This window comes from Carassius carassius, chromosome 32 (genome assembly GCF_963082965.1).
Source record: "Carassius carassius chromosome 32, fCarCar2.1, whole genome shotgun sequence".
Lineage (NCBI taxonomy): Eukaryota > Metazoa > Chordata > Actinopteri > Cypriniformes > Cyprinidae > Carassius > Carassius carassius.
This window is the reverse complement of record NC_081786.1, coordinates 21,752,133-21,779,980: the sequence shown is the minus strand read 5'-3', so window position 1 is coordinate 21,779,980 and position 27,848 is coordinate 21,752,133. Positions and strand designations below refer to the sequence as shown.

At 37.3% G+C, this 27,848-nt stretch overlaps 3 protein-coding genes across 4 annotated transcripts; 1 reads left to right on the top strand and 2 right to left on the bottom strand.

Annotated features, from left to right (window-relative positions):
- Window positions 1-638: 638 nt before the first annotated feature.
- Window positions 639-16,222, bottom strand: aldh6a1 (aldehyde dehydrogenase 6 family, member A1). 2 transcript variants are annotated; one of them, XR_009425063.1, is made up of 13 exons: window positions 16,067-16,222; window positions 15,446-15,490; window positions 14,755-14,829; window positions 14,003-14,164; window positions 12,489-12,567; window positions 9,144-9,446; window positions 8,924-9,045; window positions 8,015-8,204; window positions 6,476-6,657; window positions 5,817-5,996; window positions 1,934-2,032; window positions 689-881; window positions 639-657 (listed from the first exon to the last, which is right to left on the bottom strand). XR_009425063.1 is itself a non-coding variant. In XM_059520762.1 (12 exons), exons 1-12 carry the CDS (start codon window positions 16,103-16,105, stop codon window positions 777-779), a joined length of 1,581 nt encoding a protein of 526 aa, XP_059376745.1. In that variant the 5' UTR covers window positions 16,106-16,222; the 3' UTR covers window positions 684-776. The 2 variants fall into 2 exon arrangements, 1 of the variants encoding a protein (XP_059376745.1); XM_059520762.1 differs by lacking the exon at window positions 639-657 and having other exon boundaries at window positions 684-881.
- A 2,735-nt stretch (window positions 16,223-18,957) lies between these two features.
- On the top strand, window positions 18,958-20,333 carry gstz1 (glutathione S-transferase zeta 1). The gene is given in 5 exon segments (XM_059521176.1): window positions 18,958-19,030; window positions 19,801-19,853; window positions 20,077-20,120; window positions 20,205-20,274; window positions 20,277-20,333. Coding segments are annotated over 5 exon segments (297 nt in total).
- A 441-nt stretch (window positions 20,334-20,774) lies between these two features.
- zgc:163014 (uncharacterized protein LOC100038766 homolog) lies at window positions 20,775-27,270 on the bottom strand. The gene is made up of 13 exons (XM_059520761.1): window positions 27,080-27,270; window positions 26,230-26,406; window positions 25,586-25,691; window positions 25,354-25,464; window positions 24,828-24,932; window positions 24,559-24,739; window positions 24,024-24,146; window positions 23,728-23,915; window positions 23,414-23,610; window positions 23,154-23,245; window positions 23,003-23,057; window positions 22,236-22,333; window positions 20,775-21,062 (listed from the first exon to the last, which is right to left on the bottom strand). The coding sequence occupies exons 1-13, from the start codon at window positions 27,139-27,141 to the stop codon at window positions 20,833-20,835; spliced, it is 1,725 nt and encodes a 574-aa protein (XP_059376744.1). The 5' UTR covers window positions 27,142-27,270; the 3' UTR covers window positions 20,775-20,832.
- Window positions 27,271-27,848: the final 578 nt, after the last annotated feature.

Here is a 27,848-nt window from a genome sequence, read left to right as displayed (position 1 = left end):
CCTACAAAACGCAAATTTGTGAAAAAGGTTTATCATTCCCATACATATTATGTGTTCATGTAGTGTTGTTTTACATCGTGACATCGCCAACTACTGGCCTGGCAAACTACAGCATTTTAAGTCGTTTTTCCGGATCATTACGACATTGTTGTTGTCATCTTTACATGAAAAAAGAAGGTAAAACTTCAATTTTTAGCACACTGTTGTTGTGTAAATGTACCCTAAAATAAATACGATTTACAAGAACAAATTCATTGTCTTGTTTATTGAGGCAAACAGCCCAAAACAGTCTTTTATTCAACAAGAGTTCACAAATGTTGCATATTTATATAGACATTCATAATTAACAAGACAGTATGCTGGTTGAACAGTTCAGAAGAGCCAGCTAGCTATAGATAATACCTTTTTTGCAGACTTAATAGAGCTTGTCAACACCCAAAGTAAATTTAGTGTTGAATGTGGAGTCATTATTTTCTGAAACAAACTTCGGCTATATATCAGGGTGAGAACGACCATTTCAAAAAAATTTAATCCAGTGGTCTAAAGAAATTCATGCTTTGTAAAAAAAAATAAAAAAAAATTCTAATTTATTGAACAGTGAAAGAAAAAAAGTTTACATTTTTGGAGTTAATTTGGAGTTATTTAACTACATATGAGTAACTACATATTAACTACATATACATATGAGAGCACGTTTGAAAATATCAATCTGTACAGTAGTTAAAAGTAGTATTGAATTTTAGGGGCCAGAGAGAAATTATACAGGAGATTAATACTTAACGTCCCATTGTTGGCATGGTAACAGCGGGGGACTTTAGGGTAGCATCTTCTGCCTTCCACTGCGAGGTAACAGTTTTGATCTGTGTGTAGAACTGAATGCCCTGCAATGGAAAGAATAGCAAAATCCTTAAGACTAAACAATGACTCAAGATTAGTCATCTTCTTTTTAATACCCTCTCAAAATGACAATGACATCACATGAGAAATGGCAGGTGGCTGGCAAACTTGCGCTGGCGGGAACAATAAACCACTTGCGTCAAAACATGTCAGTCATTGTTTTATGACAAAATACAGCTGACGAAATTTTATACCAAAACAAATCTTACAGACAAACTCAAATGGCAAACCAAATGGACCATGCCTATGACCTGATTTTAAACGTCACCCGGTACATTTGGGGAAGATATGGCCAATAATTCACCATTTGTTTATTCATTTATTTACCATAAGTTTATTTTTTTTTAGTTTCAATTAGATTTTTTATTAATTGTATAATTGAATGGAGTCTCTTTATTTTACATAGTCTTTGACAAAAAAATTGTGTGTTCAAAATGTGGCCTTATAAAACGTACCCACATTCAAGTGTTTTTGTTGTTGTTGTTTTTTACATGCAGAAGCTCGGTTCTTTTTTTTGACATATTGCATGTTCAGACATTCATACAACAAAATATTCTGGGGGCCAAGAAATTTTGTGAAAAAAATAAAAAATAAAATAAAAAATACTGACTGTGGCTCGCAGATTTATTTTTAGAAACACTGGCGGCAAAAGAGTGAAATGACTATTGTATTTTAGTGTCTAAAGCCCAGTTCACACCAAGAACGATAACTATAAAGAAAAAATTTATTCTTAGCGCACATGCGTCTACCGCTTTAAATTCTTGAGCTTGTTACAGCAGGATGATTGTCTGTCAATGTTTGTATCATTCATCAGCTGGAAAAAATCATTCTGAAAATGATTCCAACGATATCGTTTCTCTGTGCCTTTATCGTTATAGTTGTGGTGTGGACTCTGCTATTCTTCAATATTGAGAATGATTTTTAGAACTATATCTTTATCGTTATCTTTATCGTTATCGTGCTTGGTGTGAATGGGCCTTAATTTAGACCTATTCTGCATGGCAAAATATTCTGATATCCAGTCGCAAATACTTACTTGCTTTCCATAGAAATTGGTGTCACCCCTGAAGGAGCCTCTGGAACCGGTGAACGAAAACATTGGCAGTGGGACGGGGATTGGTACATTAACTCCAATCTATTAAAAAAAGCAAACAGTACATTAACAGACGTCTCCAAGGTCAGCTGCATTTGGCCTCTTGAGCGGTCATGTTCTCTGCATCTCACATATCTGACACACACCCGTCAGACGCAAATGCATTTTTGTCTGCCGCAGAAAGCTGTATGCTTTCCCCACGTCTCTAGACACCATGTGGGAGAGACGGTTTGTAAATTCTATACATTACCACTTCATGTCAGTCTCCCTGCTCAATGTAAACCTAGAAATCTCACCATACACATGTAGCTCCAGCCTTTCCAGTGTGTATTGTAGAGCATGTCCACTGCGCTTCACTGTAAATGTACCAATTAAAATCCCGAAATAGGACCGTTTAAGAAAACTAGTTTAAAATGAGTGTTAACCTTTACTAGATAGCGAACTAAACTAAAAAGCAGGAGAATGATTCCAGTAGATTTATTTATTTTTTGTAAGACATGGATCTTTATATTTTAAAACAGTGATGAAATTGAAGCAGCAATAGATCTTTCTTCCATAATGTCACACGTGAGTTTTCTGCCAAAAAAGCAAATCATTTATTATATTTAATATGGAGAAGTCTGGCATGTGTCCCCAGAGAAAAGTCTGCCGCTTCACTGGAAGATCCAATTATGACAATTTTAACAAGGTTAAATAAATAAATAAATGTAATTTAACATACATTTGTGTGAATCACTCAATCTACATTTAGAAAAAAATAATAATTTCATGCCTAATTTAAGTTTCAAAGTCTGATTATGTGACAAAGGTAAAACAATTACATCAATGCACAAAGGGCATTTGAAATGTAGCAAATATAAATGACGGCATGGTAAAAAGTTGTAATATTATATTTATGTAACAAATAGTAGTTTCAATTTGTTCTAATAAAAATAAAAGCCTGAGACTTAGAAGTATCTGAAGTTGAAGAAACTTGCACATCTTTGCTTTGAGAACAAGCTGCTGTGGGGCTTCAGCGGTGTATGGAAAGTGTGGGACAATCAGCTCATTCTATTGAATGTGTTGACGAAGCAGTCGACACACAACTGAAAGCCACAATCATTTGTGTACCAGCCGAGAAAAGTAATGCATGCAGAGAATAACTAAACAAAACATTTTGTTTTTGGGGTGGGGTGAGGCTGGAAACTGGCAGATCATCTTGAAATGTTTTTTTTTTTTTTTTTTAAATGCGGTTGAACAGTTTGAGCCTTTTGACCGAAGGTGACTCGTGAGGGAGTGGACGGAGCAAAAAAAGCAAAAGGAGGTTCTTGTATGCGGGGGTTTTGGAGGGCAGCTCAGCACATGGCCCGTGCCGTGTACTCCAGCATGTGAATCGCAAACACAAGGCATAGCTGCTCACCACGGGCAAACAGACCGGGGTAAAAAGGGGACAGTTTTTGCATAAGCACCAGATCAACGGGTGCAAGGGATCCCTTATGAGTTTCATTTAAGACTTCGGCCTTTACCAGCTAAATATTTTGGCATAGTGCTGTTTTGATTAAAAAGCACATATTTGCTGGGAACTATTTGTAGTGCACATGTTTTCTGGTCGCAGCTGTACGTTTTCGAAGCTGTGGCAAACAAGGTACGTCCAAGTGGAAAACAAAAATACTGTTTTTACATAGATTTTTAAAGCAAGGCTTGTGCTACCCCTAGTATATATATGGCCACTAAAGAGGCAAGACTTACATCCAAAACGTGCTTCTTGGCTTTGGGTCGGGGAGTGGCGCCAAGGGGATTTTACACATTTCATTTACATCATGTTCTAATATTTGCTCTAGAGGTGTGCCTGGAATGGTCTTGTCAAGAGCCTACATGACATGTGGAGGAGCCCAGTACGACATAAGTGAACATCAGCATGTCTAGGGCGTCTATAAGGTTTTCCTTTTCGAGGTCTCTCAAAGGTCTGACTCTTGCATGCACCTATTTCAAGTCACACAGATACTGTTTTGACACTGTTAGAGGCCATTTTTCCATTCCAGTGCACTATTTTTCCATTGTTTTTCTAAGTACACATGTGACAGCGTTGCACTTATGTCTTGCACATAGTACTGGGTTTTTAAAACAGCGTGTGAAGTAAAAAAAAAATTCAACTGTTGGTCACAACGCTGTTTGATGAATGTTTTACAATGAATGTTTATTCATATGAGCATTCCCATTTCCTGAAGTCCAGTGAAGAACCAGGTCACCCAAATAAGCTTTAAAACAAGATATTCCAATGTGGTAGCTATTGTGCATTTAAAGAGATAGTTCACAAAAAAAAATGAAAATTCTGTCATTAATTACTCACCCTCATATTGTTCCAAACCCGTAAGACTATGACTATGTTTGCAAGACTACCTTTCTGGGCCTTGAACGTCATAAAACTGTTGCTGTCTATGCAGGGTCAGAATGCTCACGGATTTCATCAAAAATACCTTACTTTGTGCTCCGAAGATGAACTAAGGTCTTAAAGGGTAACTAAACTCCTGGTCAGAGCCTGACTCCACCCACTGGCAATATTTGAAAAGTGGGCAGAGCACAGCAGAGATAGAGGGGACGAACCTAGGGCGGGGCTGAGCGGGTGGGGTGTGAACCTGAGACCCGCAGTGATGGATGGATTGACAGCTGCTGTCAGAGTCGCTGACTGTAGTGACGCAAGTAGCTTTGCAACAGAGCGTTCATTTGAAGTAGAGGACTTTTCTCTCCCACCTTCACCTGAAGTGGAGGATGTCGCAGTGTCTGTGGACACAGGGCCAGGGCCTGAGCCATATCAATTCGAGCCGCTGGCTCAAACTGCGGTCTTAACTCCCGCATTGCGATCAGCATCCGACGATCAAGACCGAATGGGGCCAGTCTCTGAGTAAGGCACTGCGTCGCTTTTCAGCTGTGTGGAGAAGCCCATTTCCACTTCCATTGCGTTGAAGAAGCAATCCCGCGTAAAATGCAGTTTGTGCACTCCAGCTCTAGGCGGGAACTCACGGTCTTCCAGGCCAAGTGCATGCAACCACTGGTGCCTAATTTTCAAGTCTGCTGGAAAACTATGCAGTCCAGCAGTACTGTTGCAACCAGCAACACTACACCTACGTACCATCCTGACCACTGTAAACTAATCTACGATAACTTGAAGCTATCGTAACTGATGCAATACTATGCTACTTACTATGCTTCTAAAAATACTTACGTTACTCTAACAGCTATGCTAATTAACTACATAGGTTACACGAAATAATCTAAATAACTTTATAAATGCTATTCTAAATAGATGCTAAAATACTCTATCCTGATCGTTTTCAATACTCGCAATTCCAACTCCTGACTCACTACAGTGATTTTGACGATACAAGATGGTTTTATACTGCCAAGGGCGTGTTAGCTCGTACCAAGGGGCTTGGTGAGCTGGAAACTGCATACGTCACCTGCCACCGCAAACATCCAATAGGAAAAATCAACTGCAGTAGCCACCGTTCAACCTGAAGAGGGCAGCACTCAGACGTTTTTACACCATATATTGTAGAATTAAAACACTTTATACTCAAATGTCAAAAAAGTTACTCGAATTAATGAACAGCACTAATAAAGCCCCATTCTTACAGATCATTAACTAAAAAAAGTTGGTTTAGGGTTTAGTTACTGGTAGTCTTTAAAGGTTTGGAATGACATGACGTTGAGTGAATAATGATAGAATTTAAATTTTTTTGTTAACTATCGCTTTGAGTCATTAGTCAAGTTATGAAAGTTTGATGCATTGGAAATGTGTATTATAAACCCAGCCCTGTTTATGATATGTATATTTAAAACATCTCACCTGCCCAACATCGACTTCATGAGTGTATTTACGTGCCGCTGCACCATTGGTGGTGAAGATGGCAGTACCGTTGCCATATGGGTTCTCATTGACTATTTTGATGGCATCATCCAAGCTGTCAGCCTCCAGGACCACCAGCACAGGGCCAAATATCTCCTCCTTATAGCACTTCATATCCGGCTGAAATTAAAGCAGAACAAACAACAAGTGAACAACATTACATGGTCTTCGCATAATACTGACATGTTCTAACTTACAGCCATTAAAGAGATTTCCTTACTACCATGTTGCTGAAAACATATATGACTTCAGGTCTATGGAATGTAAAATAAGATATTGCAAAAAAATTTTTAGCCCATCTGAAAGTCATTTGGGTCCAAAATAACACCGAACCCTATTGACTTCTACTGTCTGGATTAAAACTAAAAAAAAATCTTTTGTTTCACAGAAGAAATTCATATAAATTTGGAAAGATATAAGGTTGAGTAATTGGGATTCATTTGTTTATTAAATTAGAAGAGACTCTTTTATCCAAAGACGCTTACAATTGAGGAATACAATAAGCGATTTATTATAAAGAGGCAAATAAACACAGGAAGCACTCGTAATACAGCACTTGAACACTTCTTGTACAACCTTGTAATCATTGAGGCTCTCACCGTGACATTGCTAATGATGGTTGGTCCTACAAAGTTGCCGTTTTCGTAACCCTTGACCTTCACGTTCCTGCCGTCAAGGAGCACCTTGGCACCCTCATCCACACCACTCTGGATAAGGCTGTTGACTCGCTGTTTGGCCTGAGGCGAGATGAGAGGTCCCACATCAGCCCCGGGCTGGTCACCTTACAGAACAAGCAAGAGAAGAAACAGGAAAATAAAGACATGATTAAGAAGTTTTCACAAAATGCACTTAAACTACAACAATTACATATTTCATCAGAACGGAAATTCATTCCGAAATCCTTCATTTTCATCACGTGGCACTATGTTACAAATGTTAAATGAACATATTATTCACTACATAAATAATGATAATACTCAAGCAGTATAAACGTGTTAAATTCATGTCGTCAGTAATTCAAGTCACAACCCAGATGCACCAATTTGATGAATTATTACTGTGATGAATGAATGAATTATTACTGAGTTAAGTGGATAGCTAGGAGAAAATAATGTCGCGGTTTGTCTTCCAAACAACAGTTTAGTTGGTTAACCAGAAGTTTAGACATCCTAAAATCTTGAGAAATGGTTTCTGTATCATTTGTTTTGTTGATTTTTACTGACTTTCCTTTAATTTACCCCTTTTTACTGGGTTGAAACCAAAGGGATTGGTACTGGCATATCCAAACACGCACGCACGCACGCACACACACACACAAACAAACACAGACACAATTTTATATACCCTGAGGCAGTATGTCTTAAAGGTCTGTTACAGGGTTTCAGAATAGCTGCTGCGGTTTTGCTTCTTGATTACAATTACAATTTTCATTGGCAGAATTTTTTTCAAAGATTTGATCGGCCCATACTAATTTCTGGTCCCCTTTATACCACAAAATGTGCTTTTGCTTTGTGGCATGACCAAGACAAATAGTGCGTCTATCCTCTGGGTGAGCTGAACACGCTTTAAGTTGCTCAGGGAGAGGTGTGGTCATGAAGGCATGGGTGGTCTACGAAAAAGGCCAAAAAAGAGAGATAAAACAAACTGAATGAATTCAGAGAAACTCTACATGGAGAGGAACTGCAGAAGAGAGATTTTATTCAATGAATGTCATGTAAAAATAGTCTAAAATGACATTTATGAAATAGGTTTTGGTGGTCCTAGAAATGAAAATAACTATTTTCAATATTTTGTCACTGTGTACCAACTAACTTGTAATATAAAAAAATATTTTAAAAAATGGTCCAATGGTCCAAAATGTAGTTGCATGCCTTTCATTGTAGCCATTTAGGATTATTTGCTCTAGGTATAAGTAAAATTTCTCTTTGCTCCATTTCACAAACGCCAGCCTTTGAAAGTGCAGATGGACACATTTGCTGCAATGCAACCAACCTAAGTGATATTCGATATATTCAATAACTTGCTGGAACATGCAAAATTATTGGCCTTTATTGTATTGCGCCTGACTAGGACATGGTTTTCCACAGCCCAAACTTGATCAGATTTAAGAGACGCATAAAAAAACTAATCTCAAGTACCTGCATTGACACGGAGACCCTTTGCACGTTCAACTAGTTCAGGCAACCAGTTTCGTGCTTCTCCTACAAGGACGGCAGTGGAAAGAGCCATACACCTCTGACCTGCTGCTCCAAAAGCAGCACCAACCAACTGGTTTAGTGTGTTTTCTTTGTTGGCATCAGGCATCACCACACCGTGATTCTTCGCCCCCTGGTGGACAGAAAGTGAGATTGTAACGAAGCAGCTCCACATTTTCACCAAACAACAAATTCTAGCACTAACACAATGAGTGAAGACAGGCAAAGTAAAAGTGGGGGAAGAAAATGTGATGGACTTCAGACCTTGAAAACAGTCATAATAAACTGGCATAAGATTCTACTTCAAAACTCAAGTTACTTTGCAAAACTACAATAATCTGGAAGAGATTGTAATAGTTGAAGAGTTGTTGTGGGGTTGAAGAAAAGTGAGTTTATCTGCAGTGGGAGCAAAGGAGGTATGTTTTTGCACTGTTTGATTTGATTTTACACTGCTGTCCATCATCTTTGAGTCTCTCATGCTGACTTTTTTTAGGCAATAAAGAATGAAAGGGGTAATCTCCAATTTCCTGAATCTTGAGTCTAAAATCGCAGCCTCATTATGGAGGTTAAGTATGAACCAGAATGATGCAGATTCATTTGTAACCAAATGCTGCCACCATCTGGCCACTGAGCAATGGTAACTAGTTAGACTGTTTTAAAGCATCTGAGCTACTGTCGTGCTACTATTACTATTTGTTTAGTACAACAAGAGGGTATGTAAATTAAAAAATTCCTGTCCTTTTTAATTCAGAGAGGATGCTTTCGTGTGATTTCTTTTGCTCATAACCGAACAGACTTTCACATGCAATACATTTTTCTGTGAAATTCATGAACTTCATGCTCAGAACCAACCATGTTGCTCTGCACTCTTTTGCCATTTTTGGAGCCTCTCTCATAGATGTACTCGCCAGCCTGGTTGGAGCCTACAAAACTGATGGCTTTGATGGCAGGATGGTCACAGATGAAGTTCACAGCTAGAATAACACATGGAGAAAAAAAAATCATTTTGTTATCTCCACACAGAATCTGGTCAAAATATTTATAACCCTTCTGCTCCTATAATTTTCCATACCGTCATGCTGTCCGTGAATTATGTTTAATGTTCCATCCGGAGCGCCGGCGTCCTGCAGGAGTTTGGCCAGCAACATGGCGCAGCCAGGCACTCTCTCCGAGGGCTTCAATAAATAGGTGTTCCCGCACACCATGCCCATTGGGAACATCCACAGGGGAATCATAGCAGGGAAATTGAAGGGGGTAATACCAGCACATACACCGATGGGCAGCCGGTATGTGTATGTGTCCATGTCTTTGGTGATGGAGGGGAGGGTTTCGCCCAGCATTAGGGATGTGATACTGCAGGTGTGCTCCACCACCTCTGCAAGACCAACAAACAACTATAGTAAAAACTGTGAAGGCACACAAACAAAATGTGCAAACAGTTATAAGGCCAAAGACTTTCTTAGGTCCTAACAGCAAATAATGCCTCATCCGTAGCACTAAAAAAAACATCCCAAGTTATTTTCATCCTTATGCTTATTTTGTTGGTAAGTTTTTTTTTTTTTTTTATGTTTTTTGAAAGAAGTTTCTTATGTTCAGTAAGGCTACCTTAAAAGGGTCATATGATGTTGCTAAAAAGAACATTATTTGGTGTATTTGGTGTAATGCAAAGTATTTATTATGTGGTTTAAGGTTCAAAAACACATTATTTTCCATAATGTACATTATTATTTTTCTCCTATATGCCCCGCATTACAAAACTCATCGTTCTGAAAAGCGAGATGTGCTCTGATTGGCCAGCTATCCAGTGTGTTGTGATTGGCTGAATGCCTCACTCGTGTGACGAAAATGTTACGTTCCTCACCATACTGTGATGCCATGTGTCCCGGCACGATGAGACAAAACCACTAAAACTTATTAAAAACGAGGCATTTGTAGCAGCCAGTGTGGACATAATGATTATAATGACTTATACTGTCTTTTTACATGTTGCGTTGCATATCGAGAAACTGACATCAGCATTATAGGCTACTCTCACAGGAAACAGTACTCATCCTCCATTAGGGCTGTCAAAATTGCTAAAAAATGACGTTCGAATATTCCCTCTAAAAAATACACGAATATTCGAACTATTCGAACATCTGGTTGCACATGTTGTCAATGACGCACATTACGTCAATAACATGACAAAATAATACAAAGAGACATAACTACTTGTATAGATAGTCTATTTAAGTTTAAACATATATGACAACGTATTACCTACACAAAAACAAGGAAATCAACTAATGGCCAAGACTGCAGACCTCACGCTCTTACCCTCACGTTCTCTGCGCATAACGGTTTAAATGAACAAACACATTTTTGTGCAAGCAATTTAAGGTTGCGACTGTTGTCCCAAATATAGCAGGCTTCATTCAGTGATTGAAACAAATATTATTAATATTAATTGGAGTTTTACAGCCTATAGAACTGACATTGAATGCTCCGAGCGAGCTGTGCTGTGGTAAACATGGAACTTTTCCTTCACATGAAACGATAAATAATCAAACCTCGGATCCATTGCTTGACAGAACTCCCCGAGGCGTGCCCCATCCGCGATACTGATCGGTCTCATGTCCTTAAAAATGAACGAAATTATTTTATCCGTTATGGCCTCTTGTCATGTTGCAGACAAAGTGCTTGCGGCGGGCGATGCAAAGTAACGTTAAGTGTCAAGACGTGATTGTTTAGCTGGAGTTCCACACATTATGCCATGCTCATTTGGGTGCACATTTTTGAGATGTGACCTCATGTTGCTAGTGGTCGAATGGTATGCTAACTGTATCTTAAATAGCTTGCATACAACTTTGTCTTGCGGGCCAACAATTTTACCTCATTTTCTCTGCTGCGGTCGAGTTGGGCTCTGCACTTGCTGGCATCTTCCATGAAGACGCATCAACTTTCAGCAGTGATGCTGTGCCAGACAGTGCGAATCCTGTGAGGCTGTGACCTGTCCCTGAACTCTCAGGTGCGCTAGCACGCCCACTCGCAAAGCAGACAACCACGCCTCTACTACCGCAGGCGTTTTTAACCACATTTTTTTTTATATTCGAATATTAATTTTCACCTTCGAAATTAGTTTTTTTTATATTCGAATACATATTCGAATTTAGAATATTCATTGACAGCCCTATCCTCCATAAAATGCACACACATCTGAATATTTGGGTTGAACTGTTTATTTTTGCTTTGACAATGAAACCGCGTCTCCACGACATGGCGCCAGCGGCAACAGAAAGAATAAAAGTTACGCCTTCTTTTCTTTGCGTGAACATTTGGGCATTGTTATGCAAATCTTCCCACACAGTGACGTAGACGTGTTAGAACGAGCCGTTTTAGGAGAGCGTGGCTGACTCTTCACTCTTTGGATTTGAGAAGTGAGTCTTTGAAACTTTACAGATCTTCTTTATTCACCAAGAGCTTGTAACACTCCAAAGAGAAAGGGAAATTTTAAAACCACATCATATGGTCCCTTTTAAAAAAAACAGAGTAATTACTGTAAAATATTAACATTTAAAAATACACTTTTCATTTTAACCTATTTTAAAATGTAACTCATTCCTGTGATGACAAAGCTGAATTTTTAACATCATTACTCCAGTCTTCAGTGTTACATGATTTTTCAGAAATCATGCCAATATGCTGATTTGCTGTTCAAGAAACATATCTTCTTATGATCAATACTAAAAACAGTTGTGATGCCTAAAACATTTGTTAAAACCATAATTCTTGTTTTCAGGATTCTAAACAGTAAGTTTTAAATATTGCATTTTTTTTATAAAATATTTTACAACACAATAAATTTATTAGTATTTATTGCCACTTTTCACTAATTGATTCTTTCTTTTAAAAAAAAGTATTATTTCATAAAAAAAAAAAAACTATAATAATAAAAATAATCTTACTGACCCCAAACCTTTGGTACTGGTAGAGTTTGGTAGTGTGCATAAATTCTCATTAAAAAAAAACCTTGTGAATCCAACAATACAGTACTTTTTTGTTTTTATTAAACGGAGCAACTTCTGGATTTTACTTGGACTTTTTATATTTATATTTTTGAGTTTATGAATAGACATAACCGGACTCAAACAGATTTGATTATATCACACATTTGCGGTGCTTAAGCCTCCTATAAAAGGTTATTTACTGTAAACGCATCCTGCTTGTCTAAAATTGAAAGGGTGAGTCAAAATGATTGTCTGTAGTAGCAGTCATTATGGGTTGGTACTGTACTGTAGTCATTGGGTTGAAAGTAACTGACTATTCCTTATAATGTTCTACACTCTACAGTCTTAACTACTACGTTCAGGAATTAACTAACATGGCACTAATTGCTCTTAATATTACTACAGAACTGTCTCAGGAATGAGAGACTCACGCAGTCCTCTGAACACGTCGCCCTCAGCATCAGCCAGGGTTTTTCCCTGCTCCAGGGTTATCAGCTTAGCCAGCTCTTTCTGAAACACAAATCAAATCACAAGTACATTTAGCAAGCAGTAAGGCAGAACAATTAATCAAATATGGCTTAGTGCAATCATCAAAAGGTTGGAATTTAATGAAACACATATGCAGCACTGCATGATTCAGAGACCATGATCCAGTGTTTCAGAGTGGCTTGGTTTGCAGTAAATGCTGCTCCACTTGAACTTGAGTTTGGGTTGTGCCACAAATCTCACCACATTTGTAATAAGCGTTTACAAACCTGTTGCCAACAAAAGAGAAATTTCAAGGTCTCCCTGCTGTTTTTTTTTTAAAGTTGGTTTATATTTGAAAATGATGAAATTAAGAAAGAAATTAATATTAAAGGGGCCATGAACTGCCTTTTTTACTATTTTATACTGTTCTCTGAGGTCCAATTATACTGTTACCAAGAATTTTACATCAAAAACATCATCATTTAGAAGTAAAGGGCTATTTTCTGTCCTGTTTTTGACCCCCTCATCAGTACGCTCTGTTTGAATAGGGGTGGATTGTAGACTCAGAAGTAATCGGCCACTGCTGTGATTGGCTAACACTTGTGAATGTTTGTCAGTCTACATCCTCCCTCGATGGATGCTGTTGTGTTTGAGTTTTAAAACTCATAAATACTCACATCAAACAATCTGTAATTACAGACAAAAAAATACTGACCACGTAATAAAAACAGTTAAAGGAGAAGCTCACTTCCAGAACAAAAATTTACAGATAATGTACACACCCCCTTGTCATCCAAGATGTTCATGTCTTTCTTTCTTCAGTCGTAAATAATTTTTTTTTTCTCCATATAATGCACTTCTATGGTGCCCCCGAGTTCGAACTTCCAAAATGCAGTTTAAATGAAGGGTCTTATCAGTTATTTTCAAAAGATTTTTTTTTTTTTAACCTCAAATGCACTTCTTGTCTAGCACGGTGTCAACTTTTTTTCTGGTTCATGACAGTTAGGATATGTTGAAAAACTCCCATCTCATTTTCTCCTCCAACTTCAAAATCGTCTTTCACCTCTGCAGAAGTAACGACCCAGTGTTTACAAAGTAAAAGTGCATAGAAGATCAGACGGCCTTTACAAATAAACAGCAAAACAGCCATGTAGGATGAATCTGAAGTTGGAGGAAATGAGATGGGAGTTTTTATTGTCACGCAGAGCTAGGGTTTCCACAGTTTTATACAAATCTTCCAGACCTAGGAATCACAAATCCCTGATATTTCCAAGTTTTCCATTGCCATGAAAGCCCAGTGAAAACCTTTCAACTGAAGGTCCATCACCGTGTTACTGTACGGATCCATTTTTAACAAGAACAGCAAGTGTGTAGAACAGGATCTAGTCAAATTAAACCTAAAGGACACTATTTTCAACCATTAAGTGTTGATTGGAAATCAAAACAAGCGAGTTGAGGATGTGTGGCAGTGACTCACAATATTGTCTTTAATGAGCAACTGATAGCGAAGGAAGATCTGCTGGCGGGCGAGGATGGATGTTTCGGACCAAGTGTGGTACGCCCGTGAGCACGAGTCCACGGCAGCCAACATCTCCTCGTGTGTGGCCTTTGGCACCCGACCGATGACCTCGTTGGTGGCCTGAGGATGAGCATGCATTAGAGTTCAATCACAGAGACAGTTCATCTGGAACTAACGGTTGGCTTGTGGCCTTTTCTCTGAAAAAGCGCTGTTACAGACACTGTAAAATTTTTTTATAAAAAATAAAAAAACTCTGATTGCTGACAAATGTACACCAAAAACCCAGACTGTATTTAAACTACTCTAATGAGATATTAAGCAGAGTTTCTGAAATATAGAGTGCAAACAGAGCAAAGAAACCAACAAGCAATTATTATGACATCTACCGTATAAGGCAGATTACAGCAAAGCCTTAGAAAACAGTTAATCTCAATGTTTTCTCTATTGCTCCTTTTGCACATTGGTAACAGTACAAAATAATCAATGAGGAAACATTTTTAAAAATGTAAAAATAAAAACAACAAATGAAGCTGTTTTATATACCGATTGATGGGATAACTAAGGAACGTTTATGTGTTGTCTAGTCAGGTTGATCAGCACAAATCACATGTGCTTAAACCATGTTAATCTAATGGGTTTAACTCGGCCTAAGCGTTGTCAGTGAATGTTAAACTGCGGTATGTTAAACTGTTAGTACAGTATGAACTTACAGGATTTTGAATGTCCAACCATTCTGGACTCTTGGATTCGACAAACTTTCCATCAATGAACAACTTGGTGCTGGGCTGAGAGGGGACAGAGAAAATTATGTCATATGAATGTAAAACGCAAATTTAAAACAAAACTCATTAACAATTACGACCATAACTGACCATAAGACAGACAAGATGTTAGATTGCATTTTAAGACTAGAATACACTGCCTGACTTTCCCCCAAATTCTGCAAGTGTTTGATGGCTAATGTTTTAAAAGCTGTTCAGATTTTCAGTCGTGTAGTGTATTCCAGTCTTTACACAAGACTACGTTAGTGTTGTCTAGAATGAATGAGTGATTCCTCTGGTCACTGTCAGATCATATAATCTAGTGCAAGGTTCAGTACGAGGCAGTGGTGTGTGGAGGTCTTCAGAAATGAGCAGGCAAAGTCTCATGTGATGTTTACACCGTGTAAAGACTAAAAGCTTATGGAACAATATTGATAACCAGTAGACGACTAGAACAACTGGATATATAGGCAACATTTATACAAAGTCCATTGTCTGCTTGACTCACAATCACTTAACTACTGTGTTTACAAAGTTTCTAACATATTAGATAAACTTTCTCTTAACCCACATATTACTCTTAGCCCAAAACACTAATAAGTGTGCACAATATATGGGATCAAATACATAATAGACTTACCACAGAGGAGGAGGAGTAACACATGCGTCCCATCTGAAGAGGAACCTGCAGAACAGGTCACAGATACAACATTAACTGTTCTCAAATATTGTGTCTGGGCACATCATTTCATTAGATATCAGTCAGTATATTAAACCTCATGTATAACTGCTGTGCACTTTGTTTTTGATCAGCATAGAAAGGATATTAATGGTTTACACAGCTTTCGATGAAAAGAAAACTGTCTTTAGATACAGAAAAACTGCTTTTCTGATTTGCATATAGGACTAAGTTGTTGCTCCAAAGTATTCGTGCATGAAGTCCAATGCTTTTCTAGACTATGATAACACTAGTAGCACTTAGCATGAATGAACAGGACAAGAACTGTCGCGAAATTATAAAAAAACAAAAGGTAGTATCTTTGAGGTGATTAGGCTACAAACGCCTTGCAGTTACTACAACATCTTACACACTAGTTTAATAGTGCATTATAGATAGAGTAGCTTTCATTGTGGCTAGTGTGCTACAGAGTATCTGCTCGTGCTGTTTGACCCTGAAGTTGATACTTTGACCACATGACATAACGTCAAACTCATACTACGTGTATGTGACTGTGAAATGCGATGCTTTTGTGTTCCTTACCCTCTTCTTTACAAGGGAACGCATTAATGTCGCTGCCATGATGGAATTCGTAGATTAATGTTTTGTTCACCCCCTAATGTGCGTCCAATCCCCGCCAGAGGACGTTCGTCGAGAGCTGCACCCTGCAGAAAAAACGCTTTTCCTAGTGTGGCCTTAAGAATGGGCGGGATATCGTGTTCAAACAGCCAATCATGTGTTACATCCAAATACTCCCCCTAATTCAGGATATCTATTGGTTAGGCCTCGCAGATGATGGACCAATGGTAGTGCGCGTTTGTTGGCGAGAGCTGTTGCGTAGGACGTGATAGGATATTAAAACCTGTCAATTAGTAATTACAGAGACAGAAGGCATGTTACAAATTTATGCTATAAAAAATAATAATAATAATAGTAATAATAATTAAGAAATGAATAAATAATTACGTTATTATTAACCTTTATTTTTGATACATTTCATTAACGTCATATAATTTAGGTGGGAGAAATCTTTCCAGTTCTGATGCAAAATCATGTAAATGAGTTAAACTACAGTGTTTTGAAGTCAGAATCATTTTAGCGAATCGGTTCGTTCAAAATTATTCCTTTTTTCACGGTTTCACTATTTTTATTTCATTTTATATTGTATTTTATTGTAAAAGAGTTGCTTACGAATGTGTTTTCGTCTTGTCGTGTTTGTTGGTTCATTCAAACATTTTTATAAAAAGTCTTCATGTAATAACTTACAATATAATAAATAACAATGTTATTTTTAAACATATATATTTTAATTCCCAATATTATTAACAATATTGTTCCCGCTTTCTTTTATTTCCTAAACACACACACCTCAAATGGCTCGCGAATCAGTTCGACTGAATCCTCAACAAGAATCGGTTTCATTAAAAAAAAAAAGACTTTTCACTACAGTGTATGCAGATAATAAATCCATCTCAAACAAAGTCATTTCTCCTTGAGGACCAACAATCTAACATGAGTGCATCAGCTGCACGTTTAATCAAGGTAAATGCTTCAATCCCGTATGAATTCTTGATGCAGAGAGCGATAGTAGACATCTAACGAAAACGGTAACGTTACACAAACTAAATAATTTTCAAGTTGTTTGGTCACGACAAACCTAGCCAGGAGGAGTATTTTTAGTGGTACTTATCATTGACTAAGAAGTGGATTTTTTTATAATGTAACGCTATAGTTTCAGTAGTAACGGGGCTGATATATATATATATATATATCGGTATATACAGTACAGACCAAAAGTTTGGACACACCTTCTCATTCAAAGGGTTTTCTTTATTTTCATGACTATGAAAATTGTAGATTCACACTGAAGGCATCAAAACTATGAATTAACACATGTGGAATTATATACATAACAAAAAAGTGTGAAACAACTGAAAATATGTCATATTCTAGGTTCTTCAAAGTAGCCACCTTTTGCTTTGATTACTGCTTTGCACACTCTTGGCATTCTCTTGATGAGCTTCAAGAGGTAGTCACCTGAAATGGTCTTCCAACAGTCTTGAAGGAGTTCCCCGAGAGATGCTTAGCACTTGTTGGCCCTTTTGCCTTCTGTCTGCGGTCCAGCTCACCCCTAAACCATCTCGATTGGGTTCAGGTCCGGTGACTGTGGAGGCCAGGTCATCTGGCGCAGCACCCCATCACTCTCCTTCTTGGTCAAATAGCCCTTACACAGCCTGGAGGTGTGTTTGGGGTCATTGTCCTGTTGAAAAATGAATGATGGTCCAACTAAACACAAACCGGATGGAATAGCAAGATGCTGCAAGATGCTGTGGTAGCCATGCTGGTTCAGTATGCCTTCAATTTTGAATAAATCCCCAACAGTGTCACCAACAAAGCACCCCCACACCATCACACCTCCTCCTCCATGCTTCACGGTGGGAACCAGGCATGTAGAGTCCATCCGTTCACCTTTTCTGCGTCGCACAAAGACACTTGTGGTTGGAACCAAAGATCTCAAATTTGGACTCATCAGACCAAAGCACAGATTTCCACTGGTCTAATGTCCATTCCTTGTGTTCTTTAGCCCAAACAAGTCTCTTCTGCTTGTTGCCTTTCTTTAGCAGTGGTTTCCTAGCAGATATTCTACCATGAAGGCCTGATTCACACGGTCTCCTCTTAACAGTTGTTCTAGAGATGTGTCTGCTGCTAGAACTCAGTGTGCCATTGACCTGGTCTCTAATCTGAGCTGCTGTTAACCTACGATTTCTGAGGCTGGTGACTCGGATGAACTTATCCTCTACAGCAGAGGTGACTCTTGGTCTTCCTTTCCTGGGGCGGTCTGCATGTGAGCCAGTTTCTTTGCAGCGCTTGATGGTTTTTGTGACTGCACTTGGGGACACTTTCAAAGTTTTCCCAATTTTTCGGACTGACTGACCTTCATTTCTTAAAGTAATGATGGCCACTCGTTTTCCTGTACTTAGCTGCTTTTTTCTTGCCATAATACAAATTCTAACAGTCTATTCAGTAGGAATATCAGCTGTGTATCCACCTGACTTCTGCACAACACAACTGATGGTCCCAACCCCATTTATAAGGCAAGACATCACACTTATTAAACCTGACATGGCACACCTGTGAAGTGAAAACCATCTGTGGCGTCATCGCGTCTGGGACCCAGCCCCTCCAGGTTCAACATGAAATTGTGTTTACAGGTGCACAAAACAACAACTGTAGAAAAAAGTTGAGCCAACGTCTCAATATTATTTCCATAACTATCATGTTTTCATCCGCAATTTAAAAATCATGTGCAGTTACATGGAAAAGTTATTAACACTTGTCCTCCAAAAGCAACAATTTTGCATCAAAGCTTTAAGGAATATTAATAAAACATTACTTTAAAGACCCTATTATTTCCAATGATTCTGTATTTCAGAATGTGTGCGATTCAGAAAATTGGAGCAGAGAAGGTACAGTGGGCTCAACATTTCATCAACCAAGGATTCGACGGTGAGTTTTTCCCACTAAGCTCTTTTCAGTGTAGTTATATCTTGTTGTCATATACTGTAAGCCATTAGGTTATACAATGGTGGCCAAAATTATTAGTACACTATATTTTCACCAGATAAAAAATGTTTTTTAAGTCAGTTATTTCTATCTTTTGCTGTAGTGAAATATCAGTTTACATTTCCAAACATTCATTTTTCCATGAATTGTAATAATAATCCAGTGAGATTTTTGTCTGACAGCAGCCAGTGCTCCACACAGAGATCTGATCTCTTCATCATCATCATCAGTCTGTCTGGAATAACATGAAGAAACAGAACAGAGACAGACTTGATCCAGAAGAACTGTGACAACGTCTCCGAGACGCTTCAAGAAACCCACCTGCAAAGCTACAGTACTGTTAAAAGTTTTATGCACTTGTGTAAAAATGCTGTAAAATGAGGATGCTGTCAAACATTTTTAACATTTGTGTTGCCATCCTTTGCATTTAAAGCAGCTTTTGCCTTCGGTGCACTTGTGCTAGTTTTTCAGGAAGGTTTGCAGGTGAGTTTCTTGAAGCATCTTGGAGACACTGCCACGGTACATACCATGAATGCCATAAAATAACTGATATTTCATACCGAAACACTACAGGAAAAGATTTTTAGCTGCCAAAAATTCAAGTTTTCTAATAATTTTGTATTTTATCTTTGACCCAATTACTGTCTCGACATGTTTTCACACTTGATTGCTCTAATAGTCTGATTGCCATTTATTGTCTCTCTTATTTGAAGTCCTTGAGCATATCCTGAAGCAGACGGCAGAAAAATACTGTGTTGGTGATGAGGTAATAGCCGTGATGTACTTCATCAAACACATATATATAGATATAAACTTTGCTTTGTTAATATTTTTGAAAGTAGTCTCTCATGTTCACAACGGAGTAGAAAAATAGAATAAAACCAGTAAAAAAAACCATGTACTAACCCTAAGGTTTTGAACAACAGTGTTTACATAATCTAAACTCTGATTTAACATGCTTTCAAATAATAACACTGCTACACTTTTAGATATCCATGGCAGATATTTGTCTTGTGCCTCAAGTTGCTGAAAGGTACGATGTCTCTTTAAAGGCTGACATTTAATGTTTATGCAATGCAAAATGCTATAATTGTCATTCTGCTGTCTTTTTTCAAAGGTTCAAGGTGGATATGTCTCAGTTTCCTACTATTAGAAGGTTAAACCAGACATTAATTGAGATTGACGCTCTTTTAAAGCCACTCATCCGTCATGTCAGCCTGATACTCCTGATGATTTGCAGCTATAATCTGAATAATGAAATCAAAACCATTGTGTCAGATTCTTCATTAATAAGACAGTTCAGTTTCTTTTTAGCAAAGTACTGCATTTATTGCTTTGATGAAAAGACTATAATCGCTTTTTGCAACTTTCAGACATCTATGAACAAGAGATGAGCTGTACATACCAGTGACTTAAAGGAAGATGTGTGAGTGCAATGTGAAACATACAAAGTGGACAAAAATGCAAATGTGAAAACATGTAAAGTACGTGCAAAATAAGAGAAAACATTTATTGCACAAAAATACATTAAGTCTCTGAATGTACTAAATACAAACCTGAACTACACGTGAGAGAGTGAAGGCTTTGCTTGCTTTTAAAGAAATCAATATAAAAACGGTAGCTGTAAAACAGCTGTTCATGCTAAAACTGCAATGTAAAAAAAAAATGCTAAAAGTGCTTCAAGTTCAAGTTTTTTTCTGTACCCTAGATTCATTTCTAAGAAAAAAATCCTGTAGTCCCTGACCCTAAACAGGAAGTTCAACCGGGCATTTAACAGTGTCATTATAAAATGTTCCTGAACAATCTGACCCTCCAAATACTAGGATGGTGCACTGGAGAGAGAGGCTCTTGCTTTGACGGCGATCCCTCGGGTCTGAAGATGAAGTCTTTGTAGAGCCCAGACAAATCAGACTGTGGCCTGCACGAGGCTTAGAGCAAAGCAATGGAGACACCACTGATGTCCAGGAGCTTGTATCTGCAGACATGCTTTCTGTTAACAATCCATTCAGACTAATATCTGTAAACTAGTCTTTTAAAGAACCCAGAAATCAAGGATTTGGGACTTCAAGTCTATTAGTTTTGAGCCCATCTATGTGGTCATACACTTAAATGGACACAAAAATGCAAAATATGTCACCGTTTATTTACCCTTGTATTGTTTCATGCATGTATGACTTCCTCTCTTTGGTGGAACGCAATGCTAAAACTGTTTTTGTCCATATAATAAAAGTCACAGTTGACTTTTTTTTTTTTTTTTTACACTTTTGGCACATGTAAAATTAGGAATTTTTTTGGCTGAACTATCCTTTTAAAAACAGTCCATGGACATTTTATAACAAATATACATTGCAACAGTTATGCTAAACTGTAAAATATTTAATAAGGTAGAAAATGAGTAAGTGGAAAAAACTCTTTTTTTTTTTAATCCAGTAAATCACAAACTGGGAGAGTCACGTACTTTAAATTAATCGTTTAAAAAAAGGGGATCTTGAAGAACATCCAGCTCATAAAGATACTGGAATCCTGAAATTAATTTAGTTGTAATTGCAATTATCTATCCATCCATCCTCGCAGGTCCTTGCATCCAATTTAACTTCTTACAACTGGAAACCTCCAAACTTCTAGCTTTTAAAACTTTTTCAAACTTTCTGGTCTGGCTTTCTCATGTCATCTTCAAAGTTGGTCTTTACAGTTTTTTTTTTTTTACCTAGTTTTAGTATTAATTTTGATTATTTTAATAACTTTTAAATAGATTTTATTACATTAAAATAAGTTTTGAACAACAAATCTTAAACTAGGGGTTTCGAATAATGTTGGGAGTCAGACACTGCTTTAAAATGAATAATCTTTCTATTTTGGTAAATAGACCAGACCATACATTTTTATTGCTTCAAATATTTGTAGAAGATGAAATGCTCTTATTCTGTAAATTGTTCATTGATAATGTGGCATAATACCACCTGCTACTGACTAGCAATAACAAGTAAAAAGGCTTTATGCTATTTTCAATTAAAAAAAACCCACCCATCGATATTTCAAATGTATGATTGTGAAACCTTTTCACAGGTCTTTAAGGTATTTCAACTCTATCAGCTATAATATATTTAGTTGTATGGTATTTAGTGTGGTAAATGATGGACTGACAGACCTATGTTGAAGAGGTGGAGGTCCTGTAGGGCTCCTACAGCGCTGCAGCCTCCGCTGATCAGCACCCTGTTGTCAGACACGGGTAGAGCAGCGTGAAACCTGCACAGCAGAATGACCAAAAAGAAAAACCGTATTTACAAATTCTGCATTATCAGCTTATTCTATAAAGTTTTCTTTCAAAGAATAATTCACCCAAACATGAAAATTCATTAATTACTCACCCTCATGTCGTTCCAAAGCCATAAGTCTTCAGAACACAAATAAAGATATTTTTGATGAAATCCGAGAGCTTTCTGACCCTGCATAGACAGCAACGCGACTACCACATTCAAGGCCCAGAAAGACAGTAAGGACATTGTTAAAATAATCCATGTGACATCAGTATTTCCACTGTAATTGTAAATGAAGATACGATAATACTTTTCTGTGCAAATAAAACAAAAATAACGACTTTATTCAAGTATTCTCCCACAAGTTACCATCCTACACACATGCATCATGGTGCTCTCGATAATGGCAACTTGGGGAGAAGAATTGTTGAAAAAATTTGTTATCTTTGCACATAAAGTATTCTTGTGGCTCTAATATGATTTCCTATGCAGGGTCAGAAAACTCTCGGATTTCATCAAAAATATCTTAAATTGTGTTCCAAAGAACGAAGGTCTTACTGGTTTGGAACGAGGGTGAGTCATTAATGACAACATTTTAATTTTTGGGTGAACTATCCCTTTAAAAATAAGTTGTAAAATTCATATTTTGAAGTCTTACCCACGGGCCAATGGTGGCATGTTCTCATATTTTACAGCAGTGTATTCCATGAAGCCTTTTCCACAAGAAACAAAAGATTTGGTAAACAAGGCCGTGGTTATATGAAAAACACAGCAGACAGTGAATACTTTCAGATGTTCAGGATCATTACCAAGATCCAGGATGTGAAGATCGCTGAGGTATGTTGCAGTTTTTCTCCCACCAAAAATGATCATCTTGTTTGACAGCAGCGTGGTGGTGTGCCTTTAATAAAACACACATTTTATTATGTAGTGGAAAACAGCAGAGGAAGAATAAAAAAGGGACTTTGAATGACAAGACAATGAGTAAAGGACACGTTCCTGGTTTAGTTGCATATACTGTGGATGGGGATTATGAAACTGGATGAAAAGACAAAGTAATACTTCTTACCCAAACCTGGGAAGAGGACGGTCACCCTCCACAATCGGTTGATACCACAGACCATGTTCAGGGTTGAAAATGTACAATGCATTACTGCAAACCTTGCCTTCAGGACATCGGCTGGGCTGCACTCCTCCAAATACATACAGCTCCTTCTTATAGAACGTGGCACTGTGGTACGCCAAGGACGGTATATTTCCTTTTGCCTATCGCAATCCAGAACATCATACATATATGCAACTGGAAGTAATTAGCCTACTCCTACACCTGCTACTCCAAAACACACACAAATCGTATAAAGAAATAAATGGTCTACTTCTCACAGAAACAAGCTTCCACTTCCAAGTTATAGTGTCCAGTATATAGAGATCACTGTATCGCTGAGCGTCTCTCAGACCACCGTACACATACACAGCTTTAGACTCAGGATCAAAGGTTGCTGAGTGACCTTTAGAGCTCGGAGGACTGACCTCAGACGATGAGACGTCCACGGGGAACCAGAAATCATTATCTGAGAATTATTACAGTTATACATATGCATGTTAAAAGTATGTCATTATTAAGAAGAAAATGGTAAAGTCTTTACATTTTTCATATTGAATTTTAAAACGATACGCACCAATCTCAAGTTTCCATATAGAATCTTTACAACTGGCCTGGTCATCAGCCTCTCCACCAATCAGAACGGCCGTTTCAGGATCACTCAAACACATGGCATGGCTCCAGCGCTGTGTTGGACAGTCTGAGAATAACAAATAAATTATAAAAAAAAAAAATATATATATATATATATATATATATTTATATATATTATATATATAAATAAAAAAATAAAATAAACATATAGAAATAATATATATATATATATATATATATATATATATATATATATATATATATATATATATATATATATATATATATATATATATATATATATATATATATATTATACACACACACACACACTCGGAAAAAAAATTTAAGATGATACAAATTCTAAAACCTTTTACTGGCAATAGTAAACAGTAAACACCAGTAATAATTACTAACAGCTAATCAATATTATCCACAGTTATATAAATAACTAATTTATAATCAGAGGTAACATCAAGATTTCAAGCATGTAAAGAAACATTTGAATGAGCCTTTACCAGCCCTGCAGCTCTTCACACGTTTGACGGTCATCTCGTCCTCGAAATCTACTGCAGACATTTTACACAGTTTACGCTTCTTTGGGCTTGAAACTAGGTTTGGACTCTGAGGGCTTTCCGGATCTTCAGAGCTCCAAATAGATCCCTTTATTCCTATAATGGAGCGTCTTGGAGTTTTGTCCTTCAAAAACCACAGTAAGTTTGAGACACTCTTGATGCCTGGAGATCAATCTGCTTGCTAAAGAACTGGTTTGTGGACGACTCCTTACCATAGGCCACACACCCTGAAGAAGAGTGTTTTCTCGCATCTCCATTTGACTTTTGCCCAGCTCTGCACAGCTGACGCTTCCCTCTGGAGCAGATCTCTGGGTGATCTTCACAAAGACGTAAGGAGAAGTCATTCTTTTGTGTATTCACTTCATCACAAGCCATGTCTTAAGGCATCTCATGCCTAGAATTCGGATGACTGGTTAAAGGGAACGTTCACCCAAAAAATTGTCATCATTTGCTCTCATTGTTTAATCAGCCAGTCAGTGGACCCCTTTGACTTCAATGGTATTTTTTCCCTCTATACTATGGAAGTTCACTATCAAATGTTTGGTTCAGGCATTTCTTCAAAATATCTTCTTTTGCGTTCAGCAGAAAGAAAGAAATCCATACAGCACTGGAACAACTTGAGAGTGAGTAAACGATAACAGAACTGACATTTTTGGGTGAACTATCCTTTGACCTTGTGGCCTCTGAAGAACCAAGAGCGGATCATTTCACTGAAGTCATAAGCAAAGCGTGCCTCACATCATGACTCTCTCCGCTGCTGAGCAGTGTGCTGGATGGATTGGAGGAGTGGTTCAACGCCAGACGTTTCCTTGTTATTCGTGGAGTGCTGCTGATAAAGCTGGACCTCACCTACAAATAATAAGTAGTTTGTGATGGACAAGAAAGTTAAAATGATCCAAAACAAGGCATGCTGTTCATATGGCAGATATTAGTAAGAGTAGTTTGAGGACATAATGTCATGTTCAAATACCTGTCCTCGGATGCGGAGCATGACTTTGGCGTAAACTCCTCTCCTGCCTCTCTGTGTGGCTTCAGCGAGAAGCTCAGGAGTCCACACTCCTTGCCAGATCAGACACCTTCACAGAAAGACTTTCCCAGACACAGCTTAAATCTCACGAGTCTCATTTAGTGAATTCATTTTATAAATATGATTTTGATTTACTTTGACAGTTAAATGATGGTGATTTGTTTGATTTTAGGACAACTTTACTTATACTTGGCTTTCTGGAACTGTTTAAGTGCTATTTGATGCAGCTACAAATTGTTTATGTTTTTATATATATAAACACACATTTTTATTTCAGTTTTAGGACTTTTCAATTTTATTAGTTTATGGTTTTATTTTTTATATATATATATATATATATATATATATATATATATATATATATATATATATATATATATTTTATTTTTTTTTATTTTTTTTTCCCAGTTTTAGGACTTGTAATACTTAAAAATATATATTTTAGTTAGTTGCAAAGGCATTAACGATTTTTATTTTAAGTACTGCTTTTTCATTTATATTTACATCAATTTTATTTTAATTACAATTGTAATCATTTTAGTTATCTGCCAATGTGGATGAAATCATACCAGATGTTCATCACTTGCCTGGAGTGAGGTGAAAGCGTCCCGATGACCTGTGACCTGACCTCTGCACCCAGCAGAACCTCCACAGAGATCTCCGTATCACTGGAGAAGGACGACCATTCCCCTAAACCAAACACGATCAGCTTCTTCGGTAAAGGTAACGGCATCTGAACCTGGTACGTTGTGCGGTTGACATTTCTGCATGAGGTGAATCAGAGGAAACCGAGAACATGGTCACACAGGGAAGTGGTCACAAGGGCAAGATCGACAGCTGTATTATTAGACTGTGTAAATGCTTGTTTACTCAATACCCATGTTAAGAACTGTTGTACATTTTATGACAATGCACTAAACACATGGCCACCATCAACTACACTAGAGAAAGGGTACATATTATTATGGTAGAGTTTACTCTGAAAGGTTGTGCTTTGGCTTTGATCAAGAGTATTTCTCAAAAATATAAGGTTAGGACAAGCTGCATTATAATTCGTGAGTTACAATTTCAGTGGTTTGATGGGTTGTGTGTGTCTCATTTATCAGAAAATGTCCTTAGTCTTAGTGTATGAAAACCTTTTTTTATATACATTAGATAGGAGCTCAAATAAAAACACAAACACACCAAAACTGACAAACAAAAATACATTCGCATAAAACAAACCAACAAAAGCACATATTCTCCTCAAATCAATGTCACGTTTTTAATAATGCAATAACGTTCAGCTACTTTTTCGTAAGCAAGATATTTATATCCTGAGATACACTCATTCCTTAAAAGTGTGACAACAAACTCTTAAATGTTTGGTTTAGTGAAACAATAATATCAGGTCATACAGTGAAGTGAAGTAACGTTAGGTCAAAGGAAAGCGCCCACCGTATAAACTGTCGAGGTGCTTCACGTAAAGACCAGAGGGTATAAAAGTGCACTTTGCCCATGCTGTTGATTCAGGATCGATCCAACACCTCCAGTGCTCTCTCTGTCGAGATGTGCGGCCTGCAAAACTGCGACCGATCAATCCCCCGCGCCACGTTTATCAGCTCCTGCGTCACAGCTCCGCCACGACCAATCAACATCCGACATTCACAGTTTAGAAGAGACAAACCCCTATCAACAAGAAAACATGTAATAAACTACATACTAACAAATATGTAAATAAATACAAAATAATTGATAACGGAATAATTAAAAAAAGGTCTAGAAAAAGTAAGTCTACAGTACCACATTTTGTGAAAAATAATAATAAAAAAATAAAATGCAATAACGAATTTCTTTTTCTTATAGTTGTTTATATATATATATATATATATATATATATATATATAGTATTTTATTAGTATTATATTTAAATAAATACAACTTTTTTTATATTTCTAGCATTAATTTATTTTTGTTTATATTGGTTTTAGTAATTGTAGTACTTAAGCTTATTTCAGTTTGTTGCCAAGACAACACTTCTTATTTGCATGTAATATTTATATTTGGTTTTATTTCTTCAATACAATAACACCATGCACAACACTGCCATGACCAAGTAACATTTTATACTGAGAATATGGAGTGACAGCTCTGCCAAAATCAAAAAAATGAACTAAATAAAATGGCTTTTAGTTAATAAATACATTAAAATATGCAAATAAAAAGG

What these genes read in the sequence shown, in the direction of transcription:
- aldh6a1 (XM_059520762.1), bottom strand. Translation starts at nt 16,105, where the DNA reads ATGGCAGCGACATTAATGCGTTCCCTTGTAAAGAAGAGG. An exon ending in GTTACTCCTCCTCCTCTGTG is followed by an intron (nt 14,830 to 15,445) that starts GTAAGTCTATTA and finishes GTCCCCTCTCAG; the next exon opens with CCCAGCACCAAGTTGTTCAT. An exon ending in CCAATTTCTATGGAAAGCAA is followed by an intron (nt 882 to 1,933) that starts GTAAGTATTTGC and finishes TTTCCATTGCAG; the next exon opens with GGCATTCAGTTCTACACACA.
- zgc:163014 (XM_059520761.1), bottom strand. Translation starts at nt 27,141, where the DNA reads ATGGGCAAAGTGCACTTTTATACCCTCTGGTCTTTACGTGAAGCACCT. An exon ending in TGTGAAGAGCTGCAGGGCTG is followed by an intron (nt 24,147 to 24,558) that starts GTAAAGGCTCAT and finishes TGTTATTCTCAG; the next exon opens with ACTGTCCAACACAGCGCTGG. An exon ending in CCTCCACCTCTTCAACATAG is followed by an intron (nt 21,063 to 22,235) that starts GTCTGTCAGTCC and finishes GCATGTCTGCAG; the next exon opens with ATACAAGCTCCTGGACATCA.